General features: G+C 55.9%; 1 protein-coding gene and 1 long non-coding RNA gene across 2 annotated transcripts; one reads left to right on the top strand and one right to left on the bottom strand.

Annotated features, from left to right (window-relative positions):
• Positions 1-761: 761 nt before the first annotated feature.
• LOC116832695 (uncharacterized) lies at positions 762-10,051 on the bottom strand. The gene is made up of 3 exons (XR_004375537.2): positions 8,824-10,051; positions 6,615-6,849; positions 762-1,763 (listed from the first exon to the last, which is right to left on the bottom strand). It is a non-coding gene; the product is annotated as an uncharacterized LOC116832695 (long non-coding RNA).
• A 90-nt stretch (positions 10,052-10,141) lies between these two features.
• Positions 10,142-12,224, top strand: GADD45B (growth arrest and DNA damage inducible beta). The gene is made up of 4 exons (XM_032793825.2): positions 10,142-10,392; positions 10,540-10,641; positions 10,924-11,140; positions 11,433-12,224. The coding sequence occupies exons 1-4, from the start codon at positions 10,349-10,351 to the stop codon at positions 11,544-11,546; spliced, it is 477 nt and encodes a 158-aa protein (XP_032649716.1). The 5' UTR covers positions 10,142-10,348; the 3' UTR covers positions 11,547-12,224.
• Positions 12,225-12,495: the final 271 nt, after the last annotated feature.

The following is a 12,495-nucleotide window of genomic DNA, read 5'->3' as shown; positions in this document are numbered from 1 at the left end:
GCTTATAAACTTCTGACTGCCTGAAGTAACCACAGACCAGGAAACAATGGCTCATGATTCTGATAATGGATATTTCATAACAATGCAATTGCACTAATGACTCCTTCCAGAGGGGTCAGGGGGTGACTCCGGCTTTGCACTGGGGTAACTGAGATCAGCCTCCAGGCCTTTACCAAGCTGCCACGTGAGCCGTGAATGATATTTTCAGTTCCTCTCTGAACAATGGTTGTTCGGCTCAGCAGGGTCTGGACGAGGTGTGGAACCAGTCCTTCTTTTCTGGAAGAAACAAGGACACTTTCGGGAACTAGAACCGGGCCAGCACCCTGCTGCAGGCAGATCGTTCTTTGTGCAAATATTAGCAAAGCTGAACTGAATCAAGAGAGGGCGGCTCTGGCTGTGGCTCCAGGCTGGGACCCAGGATAGCTGGGTTCTCTTCCTGGTTCTGCCCATGTGACTTTGGCCAAGTCTCTTTGTCTCAGCTTCCCTGCTTGGAACTGAGGATAATAATCCATCCTTTCTTCCCATGCTTCGTCTGTCTTGGCTATTTAGATAGATCACAAACTCCTCAGGGCAGGAACTGTCTCTTACCATGGATCTGTGTAGGGCTGGGCACACCGGGACCCTGACCCCATCGGGGCCTCTCCACCCAGCTCTAATACTGAAACTTTGACATGTGCTGTAAATGCCACCAGGGGCACTGGCCCATTCCACAATCGACAGCCAGGGGAGGGAGACGTCAGTTCTGCTGGACTTCTGGGTGAGACGCTTGGATATGCGGGTCCCAATCAGCTCTGGCAAAACACAAGAGACCAGCTGCGGCTTTTAAAAATCCTGGGCAGGCTCCACAGTGGGAGGAATTCGCCAGCACTCTGGGGGTGTCAACATTGCTACGCTGGTGGTTTGCACTGATTGGTCCATTTCCCCAACTGCCCTTGCAACCAGCTGGGAAATGATTTGTATCCATGTTACAGAACAGAATCACAGACATCCAGGGCCGGAAGGGACCTCAAGATGTCATCAAATCCAGCCACCTGCGCTGAAGCAGGACCAAGGAAACCTAAACTGTCCCTGACGGTGTTTGTCCAACCTGGGCTTAAAATCCTCCAATGAAGGTGATTCCACAACCTCCCTAACGCTTAACTAGCCTTCTAGCTAGAAAGATTTTCCTAATATCTAACCTAAATCTCCCTTGCTGCAAAATAAACCAATTACTTCTTGTCCTGTTCTCGGTGGTCAGAGAGAACAATTGATCCCTGCCCTCACCACAACGGAGATGTCCTTTCCCGTTTGCATGGAACAAACTGTCAGTGGGATACTGTGATGGTTAAAGTATAAACAGGGTTCAAACGAGCTCCACCGATGGCCACTAGCCAACGGGGGTGACCCGAAACCTCTGACTGCCTGAAATCAGGAGGGGAACTCAGGGGAGGATCGCTCCAGAATTGCCCTGTTCTGGGCATTCCCCGGGAAGCTCTGGTACCGGCCGCTCTAGGAAACAGGAGACTGGGCCAGATGGAGCATGGGTCTGACCCAGGACAGCAGCTTATGAATCAGAAATTCCCTTTCCCTCGGAAACCAAAGTCAAAATTGAAGCAAATAAGTCTGAGAACCTGGAAAACCCCTCAGCTCTGTTCTTTTTCAAAGTGCCAGTGTTTTTCCAGTCCATGACTTCTTCTGGGCCCAGCCGTGGGACAGCTTTATGAATGGCAGGGTGTACCGTGCAGCATCCTGTGTGCTCGGAGACGGGGACATAGCGTGACATGCTGTGAGAGCAGAGCAGAGACAGAGAGGGTGTTACAAGAAGAGACGTTAAGGTGGAGCTGCAGTCAGAAAAATGGCTCTAAAATGGGCCCTCTCTTAACCAGCAGGGACCTTTGTGACATGTAAATGAAATAAATATAACAGTCAAAATGATGTGCCTTCCTGCCACACACACACACCAGCCCCCCTTGCACACTCACGGTGTGCACCATCCCCTGGCACGCCCTTGCACACTCATGCTGTGCACCACACCACACATACTCATCCTGTGCAGCCTGGCCCAGCACAGACCCTTGCACACTCATGCTATGCACCATCACACAGCACACCCTCCTGACACACATCCACAGGCTGCAGAACCACAGCTACAATCCTCCCACCCTCAGTCCTCCCATTCTCGCACCTTCTCACATGCACACTCCGAACCCTCACACAGCGCGCCGTTGCACACTCGCAAGCCCCCCATCCCGCACTGCATGCTCTCCCCTTGCACACCACACACACACATACATGTAACCCGCACAAGAACCAGCCCTGCCGCCTCCCCCAGGCACCGATAAATACCCACGGCTCATAACCTGTGCTTTGCCGGCAGGTGCTTCCCATGCAATGGAGCACGTCTGTGCCTCGTGTCCGTGCTGGGCGCACACACCCAGCCTGGCAGCCTTGTCATTACAGCCCCCCCTTCCCTCCACTGCTCACACTCTCACCACGCTGCTGGAAAGCACCGGGGAGTGAGCAGCTGCCTGTAGCTAATAGCTGCCTGTAGCTGCCCGTGGAGCCCATGTGCTCGTTTGTGCCTTCTGGCACATGGCAGCAAGCATGGCGGCCACGTGATCCCAGCGCCCCCTCCCTCCCCCAGGGTGGGAGACCTGGCTCAGAGCGAAGGGCTCAGGTGGATGTGGGCGGGGGGGATGACGCTCTCTGTCTCCATAGTGAGAGGTAGCTGGTAGATGCAACTGCTGCCAATCCCCTCTTCAGCCAACCAGGCCCAGGAGCCCTCTGGCCTGGAATCCCATCTCCAAAGCTCTCCTCCCCATAATGCTCCTAATTCTGCAGCTCTATACGCTGCTGGGTGGGGTGGTTCCTTCCTGAGTCCTGCCCGCCCCCATCTCATACCCTGATTGGTGAGCACCAAGAGCCCACAGCTGCAAACATCCTGGCCCCCCGCCCAGGACCCCTCTTCTCCAGGGCTGTTTGCCTGGCTCAACCCCTGCGGCAGCGAGTTCCACATATGAAAGTGACAGCAAGAGGCTGAAAGTCACGATCCACCTGGGGTCAAGATGGGGGCAGCCTGTTGGAAGCAGCTTGTTTCTTTCCTGTGCTCCACTTGGCTGGGGTGCCGAGTGGCCAGTGGCCTTTCACTCCGGGTTGTGGGGTGGCAGACACAAGTTCCTTCCGGGGCTAGCATCTGCCAAACTCCTCTTCCTGTAACACCAGCTAAATGGGCAGGGCCTGACCTCCCAGCCCGAGGTTACTGTCAGCAAAGCTGAGCTGGTGCCCGTAGGGTCTGGCTGCTAGGAGCCACGCTGAGTGGTGACTAGGAATAGGATCCGTGCGGGGTCTGGCTGGCCTGTGACTCCTCCTTGCCAGGATGGCCACTGCAGCTGCTCATTCTTTGTGCTCATCTCAGCACTGAGCTGTGCAACCAGTGGGGAGCCAGGGTCAGACACCCAGGTGGAGAAATTCCCCGATGCCAGGATCTGCAGACAGGTAACACGTGTCTATCCCGGAATGGATGGCCAGCCACATGCAAGAGCAGACACAACACACACAACTGCACCCTTACCCATGAACAACACATACACTCGTGCACACGCACAACACACACAGACAACACTAACGCCCACCTGAGCACCCACACGCGTGAGGGCACGCAACACATACCCCTACCTCCATCCGTGTGCACCCCGCACTCAGCTGCCCACTCAACACGTACACAGCCCTGAGTACATGTAACACACACGCGTGCCCACTCAGCAATGCCCACACCAACCGTTCACAGAAGTGTGCACGCTCACTCACCCACCCACGTGCATGCAAGTACACACTGCCTGCCCCCCACCTCCCTGACCATTCCCCAGCTCAGCCCCTCAGTCCCAGGCCCTGGCAGCCCACATGGGTGCCACGTGGCAGCCCAGAGACACGTGTTTCCGGCAGGCACCTCAAATCCAGGGATTAAGAACAAGAATGAAGCAGCCACAGCACAGCTGGTTGCCTAGAAAATCTGGGCGGGGGTCAAGAGGAGGGCAGGGGAGAGGGGGGCCTTCCCATAATGCCCCACACGTTGCCTGGCCCCGCACACACCGCAGCTGGGACCGACACATGACCAGCACAATGGGGTCACTCAGGCAGCACCAGCTGCCTCTCACCCAGACACACATGCTGCTAACCAGCCCCTACAGCTGGACCAAAGCCAAGTGAATGGCCCCAGGGCTGGATCCACAGCCGGGGTCAGCCAGCCTCGCTCCGGTGCCCCAGATGTTCCCAGCTGCTGGCTCCAAAGTCTCCTCTGGTCATCTCCCAGGGCCACTGGCTCAAAGGTGTTTGCTGCTCTGGGCGAGCCAGGAAATAGCCGCACCTCCCGCACGGTGCATCCCAGCTGCCCACACAGGGAACCCACAGGTTCCAGGACTCCCTTTCCCTCACCAAGCCCCACCTGCAGCAAGAGCGGAGCCAGCCCTGGGCTGCCCCCCTGGCTGAGCTGGGCAACGGCTGCCCTGCGGTCCAGCCCACCCTCACCTGCCAGCCAGGCACATTCCCACTGGTTCTGCCTGCACTGTGGCTGGCAAAGCTCAGGGGCTTTTGCATGCATGTATCTTCGAAGGCAAGGGCAAGGTTTCTGGGGATTGCTAGTTTCAGGTACTGCAGCGATCAGAGATAGCGAGAAAGGTGGGGGCTGGAGAGAGGTGGGGTGTATATGGAGAGGTAAATGAGGGGGCTGGACAGGGGTAGAGGGAGAGGTGACGTGCCCTGGCTTCTGTCCTGACGTGGAGAGGATGTGGCTGGAGCAGGGGGCGTCTCTCAGTAATTACCCCTCTGCCCCAGCATTGCTATAGCAGCAGCTTCCTCCAGCCCCATCTGGCTGCCCAGACCGAGCCCTGCAGCCTCCCACAGGGAAAGCAGGTGAATGGAAACTCTGTAGCCCTGGAAACCAGGTAGGAGTCCCAGATGTCACCTGAGTGCCGCATCCAGGAAGCATCGGGGGCTCCGGCACCAGGGGAGCAGGCCCTGCAGAGCGGCCCCAGGCAGGGCTGGTGGGAGCCAGGCTGAGGCCTGGGAAGAGCTAAGGGTTTGAGGGATCAGAGTTTGTCGCAGCCCGCCAAGCCTGTGGAAGCGGCTCCCCAGAGCTGCCTCCTCGCAGGAGCTGGGCTCTGGCTCCAGATGGCATCTCCCAGGGAGGGCTGAGTGCCTCCTGCCAGCTCTGCCGCGGCCAAAGGCCCCTGCTCACGTGGTCCCCACCTGGCAGCTGCATGTGCTGACGTTCCAGTGTCCACGGACACAGCGGGCACAGTGCAGCATGCCTGCCCCACCACTACCCCACCCCCCGCCATCCCTCTGCACCCAAAGCTGGGTCCCAGCCCAAAGCCCTCGCCCCGGGACCACGCTGCACCCCTGGCATCTTGGGGAGCCTTTGGCTGACATCAGACACATACACTTCCTGCAGTCCCAGAAACATGCCAGCTGCAAACTGTGTCCCCAGCCCCATCTCTGGGCTCAGGCTGCTCTCTCGCTGCAGCTCCCAGGCCGAGTTTGCTGCAAGATAAATCCGGATCAGCTCCCAGAAAAATACTGTGCTGGTCAAGCCAGAGTGCGGCTGGCCTGTGGCAGTGAGCATGGAGCTGGCAGGCTGCCCTGCTCCTACCCTGGGCTGACACAGAACGTTCTCTGACTGCAGCCGGAGGGAATGGAGAATAACAGGATGGGGAGGCTGGGCCTTAAAAACAAGCCGAGCGGAGAGGGAAATCGGATCCGCCTGGGGCGTGCAAGTAGAGGCGGTTTCGGTGGGCCTCTGCCTGCCTGCGGCTCATATTAACTAGATAATACAGACCAAAGAACACGGCTCGAGCCAAGCCCTTTGGTTGTTCCACCAGGCACCTCTGAAAACCAGGCCCCTTTCAGATGTCTCACGTTCCACCCCCAATATCAGCACCCACTTTCTGTCACCTTATCTTGCCAGGACAGTCTGTGAGCTGTCACCGCGCTCTGTCGGCAGGTGGCAGCAACCAACCACAGTTCCATCCAGGTGACATGCCCTACCCAGGCACCCAGCCCCCCACTACAGAGGATGGCGCTGTCGGGGGGGTCGGGACCGACACGGGGAGCCACGTGGCAAACTACCGATGCATGGAAACAATGAGAGGTTTTAACTGGAACACGGCCTGGAGTCTTCACCACTCAGAGATGCACAGTTCCCTGACCGGCATGATCGGCTAGTCTGACCTCCTGCACATCGCAGGGCCCAGAACCTCACCTGCCCACACCTGGAACCGCCCACAAATAATTCCCGCTGGAACCAGAGCAGATCTTTTAGGAAAACAGCCAGTCTGGATTTTAAAGCGGCCAGCAATGGAGAACCCATCACGATGCTTCACGAATTGCTCTGATGGCTACGCTCCTGGTATGAGACGCACGTCTTACGTCCAGTCCGACTCCATTCGGCGTCACCTGACAGCCATGTGACCTCGCTACACCATCGTCTGCTGGGGGAAAAGCCCATTAGCAAAGGTTCGTTCCCTGGGTTGGTACTTGCAGACTGTAATCAAGTCATCCCTTAGCCACATGGAGGAGGCTTGTCATGCTCGGGGTGGGGGGAGCATTTCGAAAGCTATCGCCTAAGTCTCAGCTCGGACCTTTGCAGCCCACCTGGTGGCAGAGAAAAGCTCAAACACGTGGCCCCTCCAGGCTCCCAGCCCAGGAGCCAAATGAAAAGGATCTTGTGATTTTTTAAGTCAATCTCGTGATTTGGAGGCGGTGGGAGGCAACTCCAGATTTTGGGACGTTTGGAGACAGCAGCACTCTGTGTCTGTCCAGCACCTAGCACAACAGCAGCCTGGCTCAGGAAAGTCACTTCGAAGTGCCACGATCCTGCAAGGAAAGCAGAGGAAAAATGCTAATGGGAGCATGGCTCATCAACAGAGGTAGCCACCCCCGAGCCAGGACTGAGGGTGACTCCGACTACAGCCTGGCCTAGCAGCAGGGCTGTCTGCAGGGCCGGGGCCGGCCAGCAGGAGTCTCTCGGGACCTGCTGTTAGCTCCTATCTATCTTTGCAACCTCCTTATTCACATGACCCAAATGCTACCAGCGAGGGGCACTCACCACCGCCCAGGATCTCACAGCCTCAGCTTCCCCAGGGGCAGTAGTAATTACCCCAACCGGGGGAGGGGTTGATTAGTCAATGTCTGTAAGGCACTTTCAGAATAAAAGCACCATGTAAGGGCTATTACATGTGATTAACTTATTGTTCTAATTGCTGCAATAGGGTTACTATGGAGTCTGGCTCTATCACCGTATTTAGCGACCTTATCTATCCATCTCCATACACTTCCCGCTGTCCGCCCATCCATAACCCCATACGCACCCCTCAATCTATCCCTATACACACCCCTCTATCAACCCCTACACACACCCCTCTATCCATCTCCATACACTTCCCGCTGTCTACCCATCCATAACCCCATATGCACCCCTCAGTCTATCCCTATACACACCCCTCTATCAACCCCTATACACACCCCTCTATCTATCCATCTCCATACACTTCCCGCTGTCTACCCATCCATCCATAACCCCATATGCACCCCTCAGTCTATCCCTATACACACCCCTCTATCAACCCATCCATCCATAACCCCATATGCACCCCTCAATCTATCCCTATACACACCCCTTTATCAACCCCTATACACACCCCTCTATCTACCCATCCATCCATAACTCCATGTGCACCCCTCTATCAACCCCTACACACACCCCTCTATCAACCCCTACACACACCCTTCTATCCATCCATCCAGTCCCATATGCACCCCTCAATCTATCCCTATACACACCCCTCTGTCAACCCCTATACACACCCCTCTATCAACCCATCCAGTCCCATATGCACCCCTCTATCAACCCCTATACACACCCCTCTATCAACCCCTACACACACCCCTCTATCTATCCATCCATCCAGTCCCATATGCACCCCTCAATCTATCCCTATACCACCCCTCTATCAACCCCTATACACACCCCTCTATCTATCCATCCATCACCCCATATGCAGCCATCTAACCCCATATACACCCCTCTATGCATCCATCCATTGATCTCAATATACACCCACCTATGTAGCTATCTCGTGCATACCCGTTGTCTACCCATCCATCCACTGATCTCCATATGTACCCCTCTATCCATCCCTCCACACGCATCTGTCTACCCATCCATCCCCCTACACACCTTGCTATCCAGCCCTGTCATACCTCTAGAGTTCCCATCCCAGCTGTCTCTCAGGCCTAGAGCCACCTAGGGATTTAGGTGCCTCCCCAGCCTGCGGGCTCTGGGCCGATGCCCACGGAACTCCCACTGAGATCAAGGGAGGGGGTTTTGGGGCGCAACCCCCCAGAGCTGTTTGCACCACAGGTCACCAGCCCATTCGCCAGCCTGCTCTGCACGCCGCGCCCGCTAGGTGGCGGCCTTGCCCGCCTGGCTGGTTCGCTCAGCGCCCGGCAGCTACCGGCCGGGTTTGCAACGACAGCCAACCGCAGGGCATCAAGCAGCCACCCCCGAGCGCCCCAGGCAGGAAGGGTCAGAGGTGGAAGAAACTCGCCCCTCTGCAGCTTGGACCCCAGGGCCTCAGCACTTCCCCCCATCATTGCAACCCCTGGGCGGTCCTCGGTCCCCTTGCCCTGTGCCTGCAACTCCAGAGGGACCAGCTGGGCAGCAAGCTGCCTCTTGCACTTTCTGGGCTGTTTGGTTTTTTGCAAATCCAGCTGGGGCTAATCTCCCCCCTGCAACGTTAGCCTCGAGCCTGTTGCAACACGCGCTGTTTTGCACCGGGGACCTTTCACCTCTGCAAAAGTTCAGGCTCCAGGCTTGCCCTCCCACCTGCTTTGCAGAGCGGAATGTTACGCGAACCTCGCAACCCCCCCAGAGCTCGCTTTGGGAAATGCATTCAAGCCGAAGGCCAGCAGCGTTCCCTGCAAGTTCCCTGGCAGCTCCGCTGCTCGGGAAAGTACACGGTGTCTTGTTTGAGTTTCCGGGTTTGAGAGGGATTTGAAGGTTGGTTCATTCTCTGCCTGAAATAAATCTTGCCACCCAAGCAGCGCCCGCGTTGAGCGCGAGCCTTGTCTGCAGCCAGCAGGCGTGTGCATCAGAAGCGGCGCTGATAAAGTCTGTACGGCCCCGCACCTGGGTTCTGAGCCGCCTTGCAGAAGAGGAAAACAGAGGACAACCTAGAAAGGTCCCAGCCAAAGAAACATGATGCACGCTGCAGGGGTTGTTGTGAAACGAGTCACAACGTTTTTGCAAGCTGCAGAAACCATGACTGGCTCGAAAACCTCATGATTAACTCATCCTTTCCCCTCCTCCGCCTACACAACACACAGCTGGGTGCTCGTCGTTTTCTGCCTACGAGGTGGAACGGGTATCGCCCTGCTCAAATGGGGGAGAGGGGAGGCAAAGTGCCCTTGCAGAGCAGGGAATTCACTAGACACGTTTGCTTTTTGCACCTCCAGAGTTCAGTCCTAGGAATATAGACCCCACCCCCCCACTCCAGCACCTCGGAATTTGCTCCGGAGTGGAAGACAATAAGGATTCTCCCTTTGCATAACGTCTCTACTTTTCCGTTGCAAAATGCATCCTCGCCTGGATGTGATTTTTGTCTCCGAACAGCTGCAGACCAAGCTCGGGGAAGGATGGCCCGGGGCACCCTGGGAAAGCGGGGGTGGGGATGGGGGATTTCCAGGGCATGCATTTTAATTCAAACCCTTGGGATACTTCTTTCCTCTAAAAATAGCCCCTCCGAATTCTCCAGCAAGGGATCTCGCCCAGGTTTGTTTTTCCCTGGACAAAGCAGCTTGCCAAGCTCAGCTGCACGCCCAGAGCTCTGTGGAAATCCCATGCCATTGCCCAGCACAGGAACAAAAACTGCTGGGAAATTTCAATCGAAACTCTCTCTCTAGTGTGTGTTTTTTTTTTTAAGCAAATCCACCCCTTGCAAAACTTCCCCCGCCCCACGTGGGGGCCACTTGCTATTTTCCCCAGAGCCAGAACCAATCAGCTGGCACGAGTTTTTCCTTTTGTGGTCGAAGAACCAATAGGAAAGAATAGGCCACGCCCCCTCCTGCAAGGCTATAAAAGGCGCCTTCAGCCGTTGCTCTCTGAGACTGTTTGGCGAAACCGAGCTGTTGGATTTGGAGTGACACCGGATTGACTCGCAGGTGGAGTTTCTGACATCGCGGAGCGATTGGCGCCGGGAGGAGCGAGTCTGGTTTCTCCAGTGGATTATTGCACGGTTCCCGTCTGCCTTCTGGGTTGCTGCTGCTCCCTCCCGTCTCCTCCCGACTTCAAGCCATTGTGGATTATAATTGCAACATGACCCTGGAAGAGCTGGTTGCTTGCGACAACACTGCCAAAAAGTAAGTGTCTCCCTCCTTTGCAAAGCCGCGGGTGCAGCAGCCTGGGCATGCAGATGCCCGAGCCCTTCGCTGTGTTTCTCCGCCCGCAGGGCTTTCCAAAGCCGCCCCGTATTAATGCGGTTCCCCCCCTTGTGCTCTCTCCCCAAGGATGCAGACGGTGAGCGAAGCGGTGGAACAGCTGCTGGTGGCCGCTCAGCGGCAGGACTGCCTGACAGTCGGCGTCTATGAGTCGGCCAAGCTCATGAATGTGTAAGTATCTCTGGCCCTGACTTGTGCCGGGGCTGATCAGCTGACGTGGCTGGTGGAAAGGGGGGGTTTGAGCTCAGCTCACTTAGATCTGCTGGAGCTGGGGCTGTGGGAGGGATCTGTGTGTGACAAATGCAAGAGAACAAGCTCTGGCATTGGCTGTTCCTTGCTCAGGAGCAGCTGGGGGGTGTATGAGACTCATGTCCTTAGATGGACAGTCAGTTTGCGGGACCTACCTGTCTCCCCCTGATCCTGACCCGCCTGTTTCCTCCCCGTGCCCTGCAGGGATCCAGACAGCGTGGTGCTTTGCCTCCTCGCCATTGACGAAGAAGATGAAGGCGACATCGCCTTGCAAATCCACTTCACCCTCATCCAGGCTTTCTGCTGCGACAATGACATCAACATCCTGCGGGTGTCCGGCATGCAGCGGCTGGCCGAGATCCTGGGGGAGAGCTCGGAGAACAACAGCGAACCCCAGGACCTGCACTGCATCTTAGTGACGGTGAGTCCCCTGTGGTGCCGGGGGCTGCCTCCAGGGGAGCAGGGAGGGTGTCCATCACCTGGGAGTCAATCCCACAGCCTGTAGGGGAGAGTTGGATTGTGCAGTGGTGCTGATGCAGGGCTAAAATTGGCAGCCCCGTGACCTGGGGCCAAGCCAAGCTGCTTCAGTGATGTGTGTATCACCGAACAGCCAGTGGCGTGGGTCACTGCTCAAGTATGTCTTGTGACTGGGCTGGGGTGACGTCCAGGAGGTTTGTTTGTTGCTAATGGTCGGATCTGTGTGTTCTCTCCAGAATCCCCACACCGATTCCTGGAAGAGCCAAGGCTTGGCGGAAGTGGCCAGTTACTGTGAAGAAAGCCGCTGCAATAACCAATGGGTCCCCTACGTCCCGCTGCTGGAGCGTTGAGCTGGGCACCGTCTTCTTGTGTTGTGCTGAATTCCTGTTTTTTAACCAAAAAAACAACATTTTAAAAAATAAAAAAACCACCCCATCAAAATCAAAGCTAAGGAGTAACGGAGAGGAGAGCGCCTGTGCCGGCAGTGATGGTGTGCGTGGAAAGGGAGGTGTGCCAGGCCACTGGTGATCGAGCAAAGGGGCTGTGACTGCGTGGAGACCGTTAAAGGAGCAGCTCGCTAGAGCAGGCTGGCAGGAGACACGCTTGGGAGAATGACTGAAGCAAGACTGACTCCTCGGATGTGAGGGGCGCTCAAATTCTGTACGCAAGGCATGACTGTTTCTCTGACTGCATGGGGTGTGGATGCCGCTGATCCATGACAAGGGACTGGATTTCCCTCTGCTCCCTTTCTCTGCAGCCAGAGGGGGCATGGCCACATGTAGCCGAGGACTTAATGTGGCAGGGTGGGGAAGAGACTGGATTTTTATTTGTTTTGCATCTGCTTTGTGTTGATGGAAGATGTGAGGACTGAAAAGGACAGTTGCAAATGAACTTTTATTTTTCAATGGACAGAATGTCTTATATTTATAAACTCAAGATTGCAATTTTTTCTTTGCACTCAAGCCACCAGGAGTCTGATTCTATATATTCTTGTACAATGAACTTGCAATAAATTTCTGAAATGTAAATATCACTTCCTCTTGCATTTTTCTCCGTCCCCTGTCCAGCTGTGACACTTCCTGGTCCCTGCATGTTGCATCAGAGCAGCATGTCCTGTACTGTGATCAGATCAGGATGTAGCTGTGTTCTTAAAGCGGCTTCCAGGAGCCAGCCCTGTTCTCTTTGAAAAACACTGCAGCTTTCTGGCTGAGACGCCACCACTTCTGTAAATTGACAAAGAGGTTTAAATAAGCAGCAATTAAGGGCTGGCCTGTTGCAAAATGCCATGTGAGCTCCTGG

Source organism: Chelonoidis abingdonii, chromosome 11, assembly GCF_003597395.2.
Source record: "Chelonoidis abingdonii isolate Lonesome George chromosome 11, CheloAbing_2.0, whole genome shotgun sequence".
NCBI lineage: Eukaryota > Metazoa > Chordata > Testudines > Testudinidae > Chelonoidis > Chelonoidis abingdonii.
Note: the sequence above shows the minus strand (reverse complement) of the source record. Positions and strands in the feature narration are given on the sequence as shown.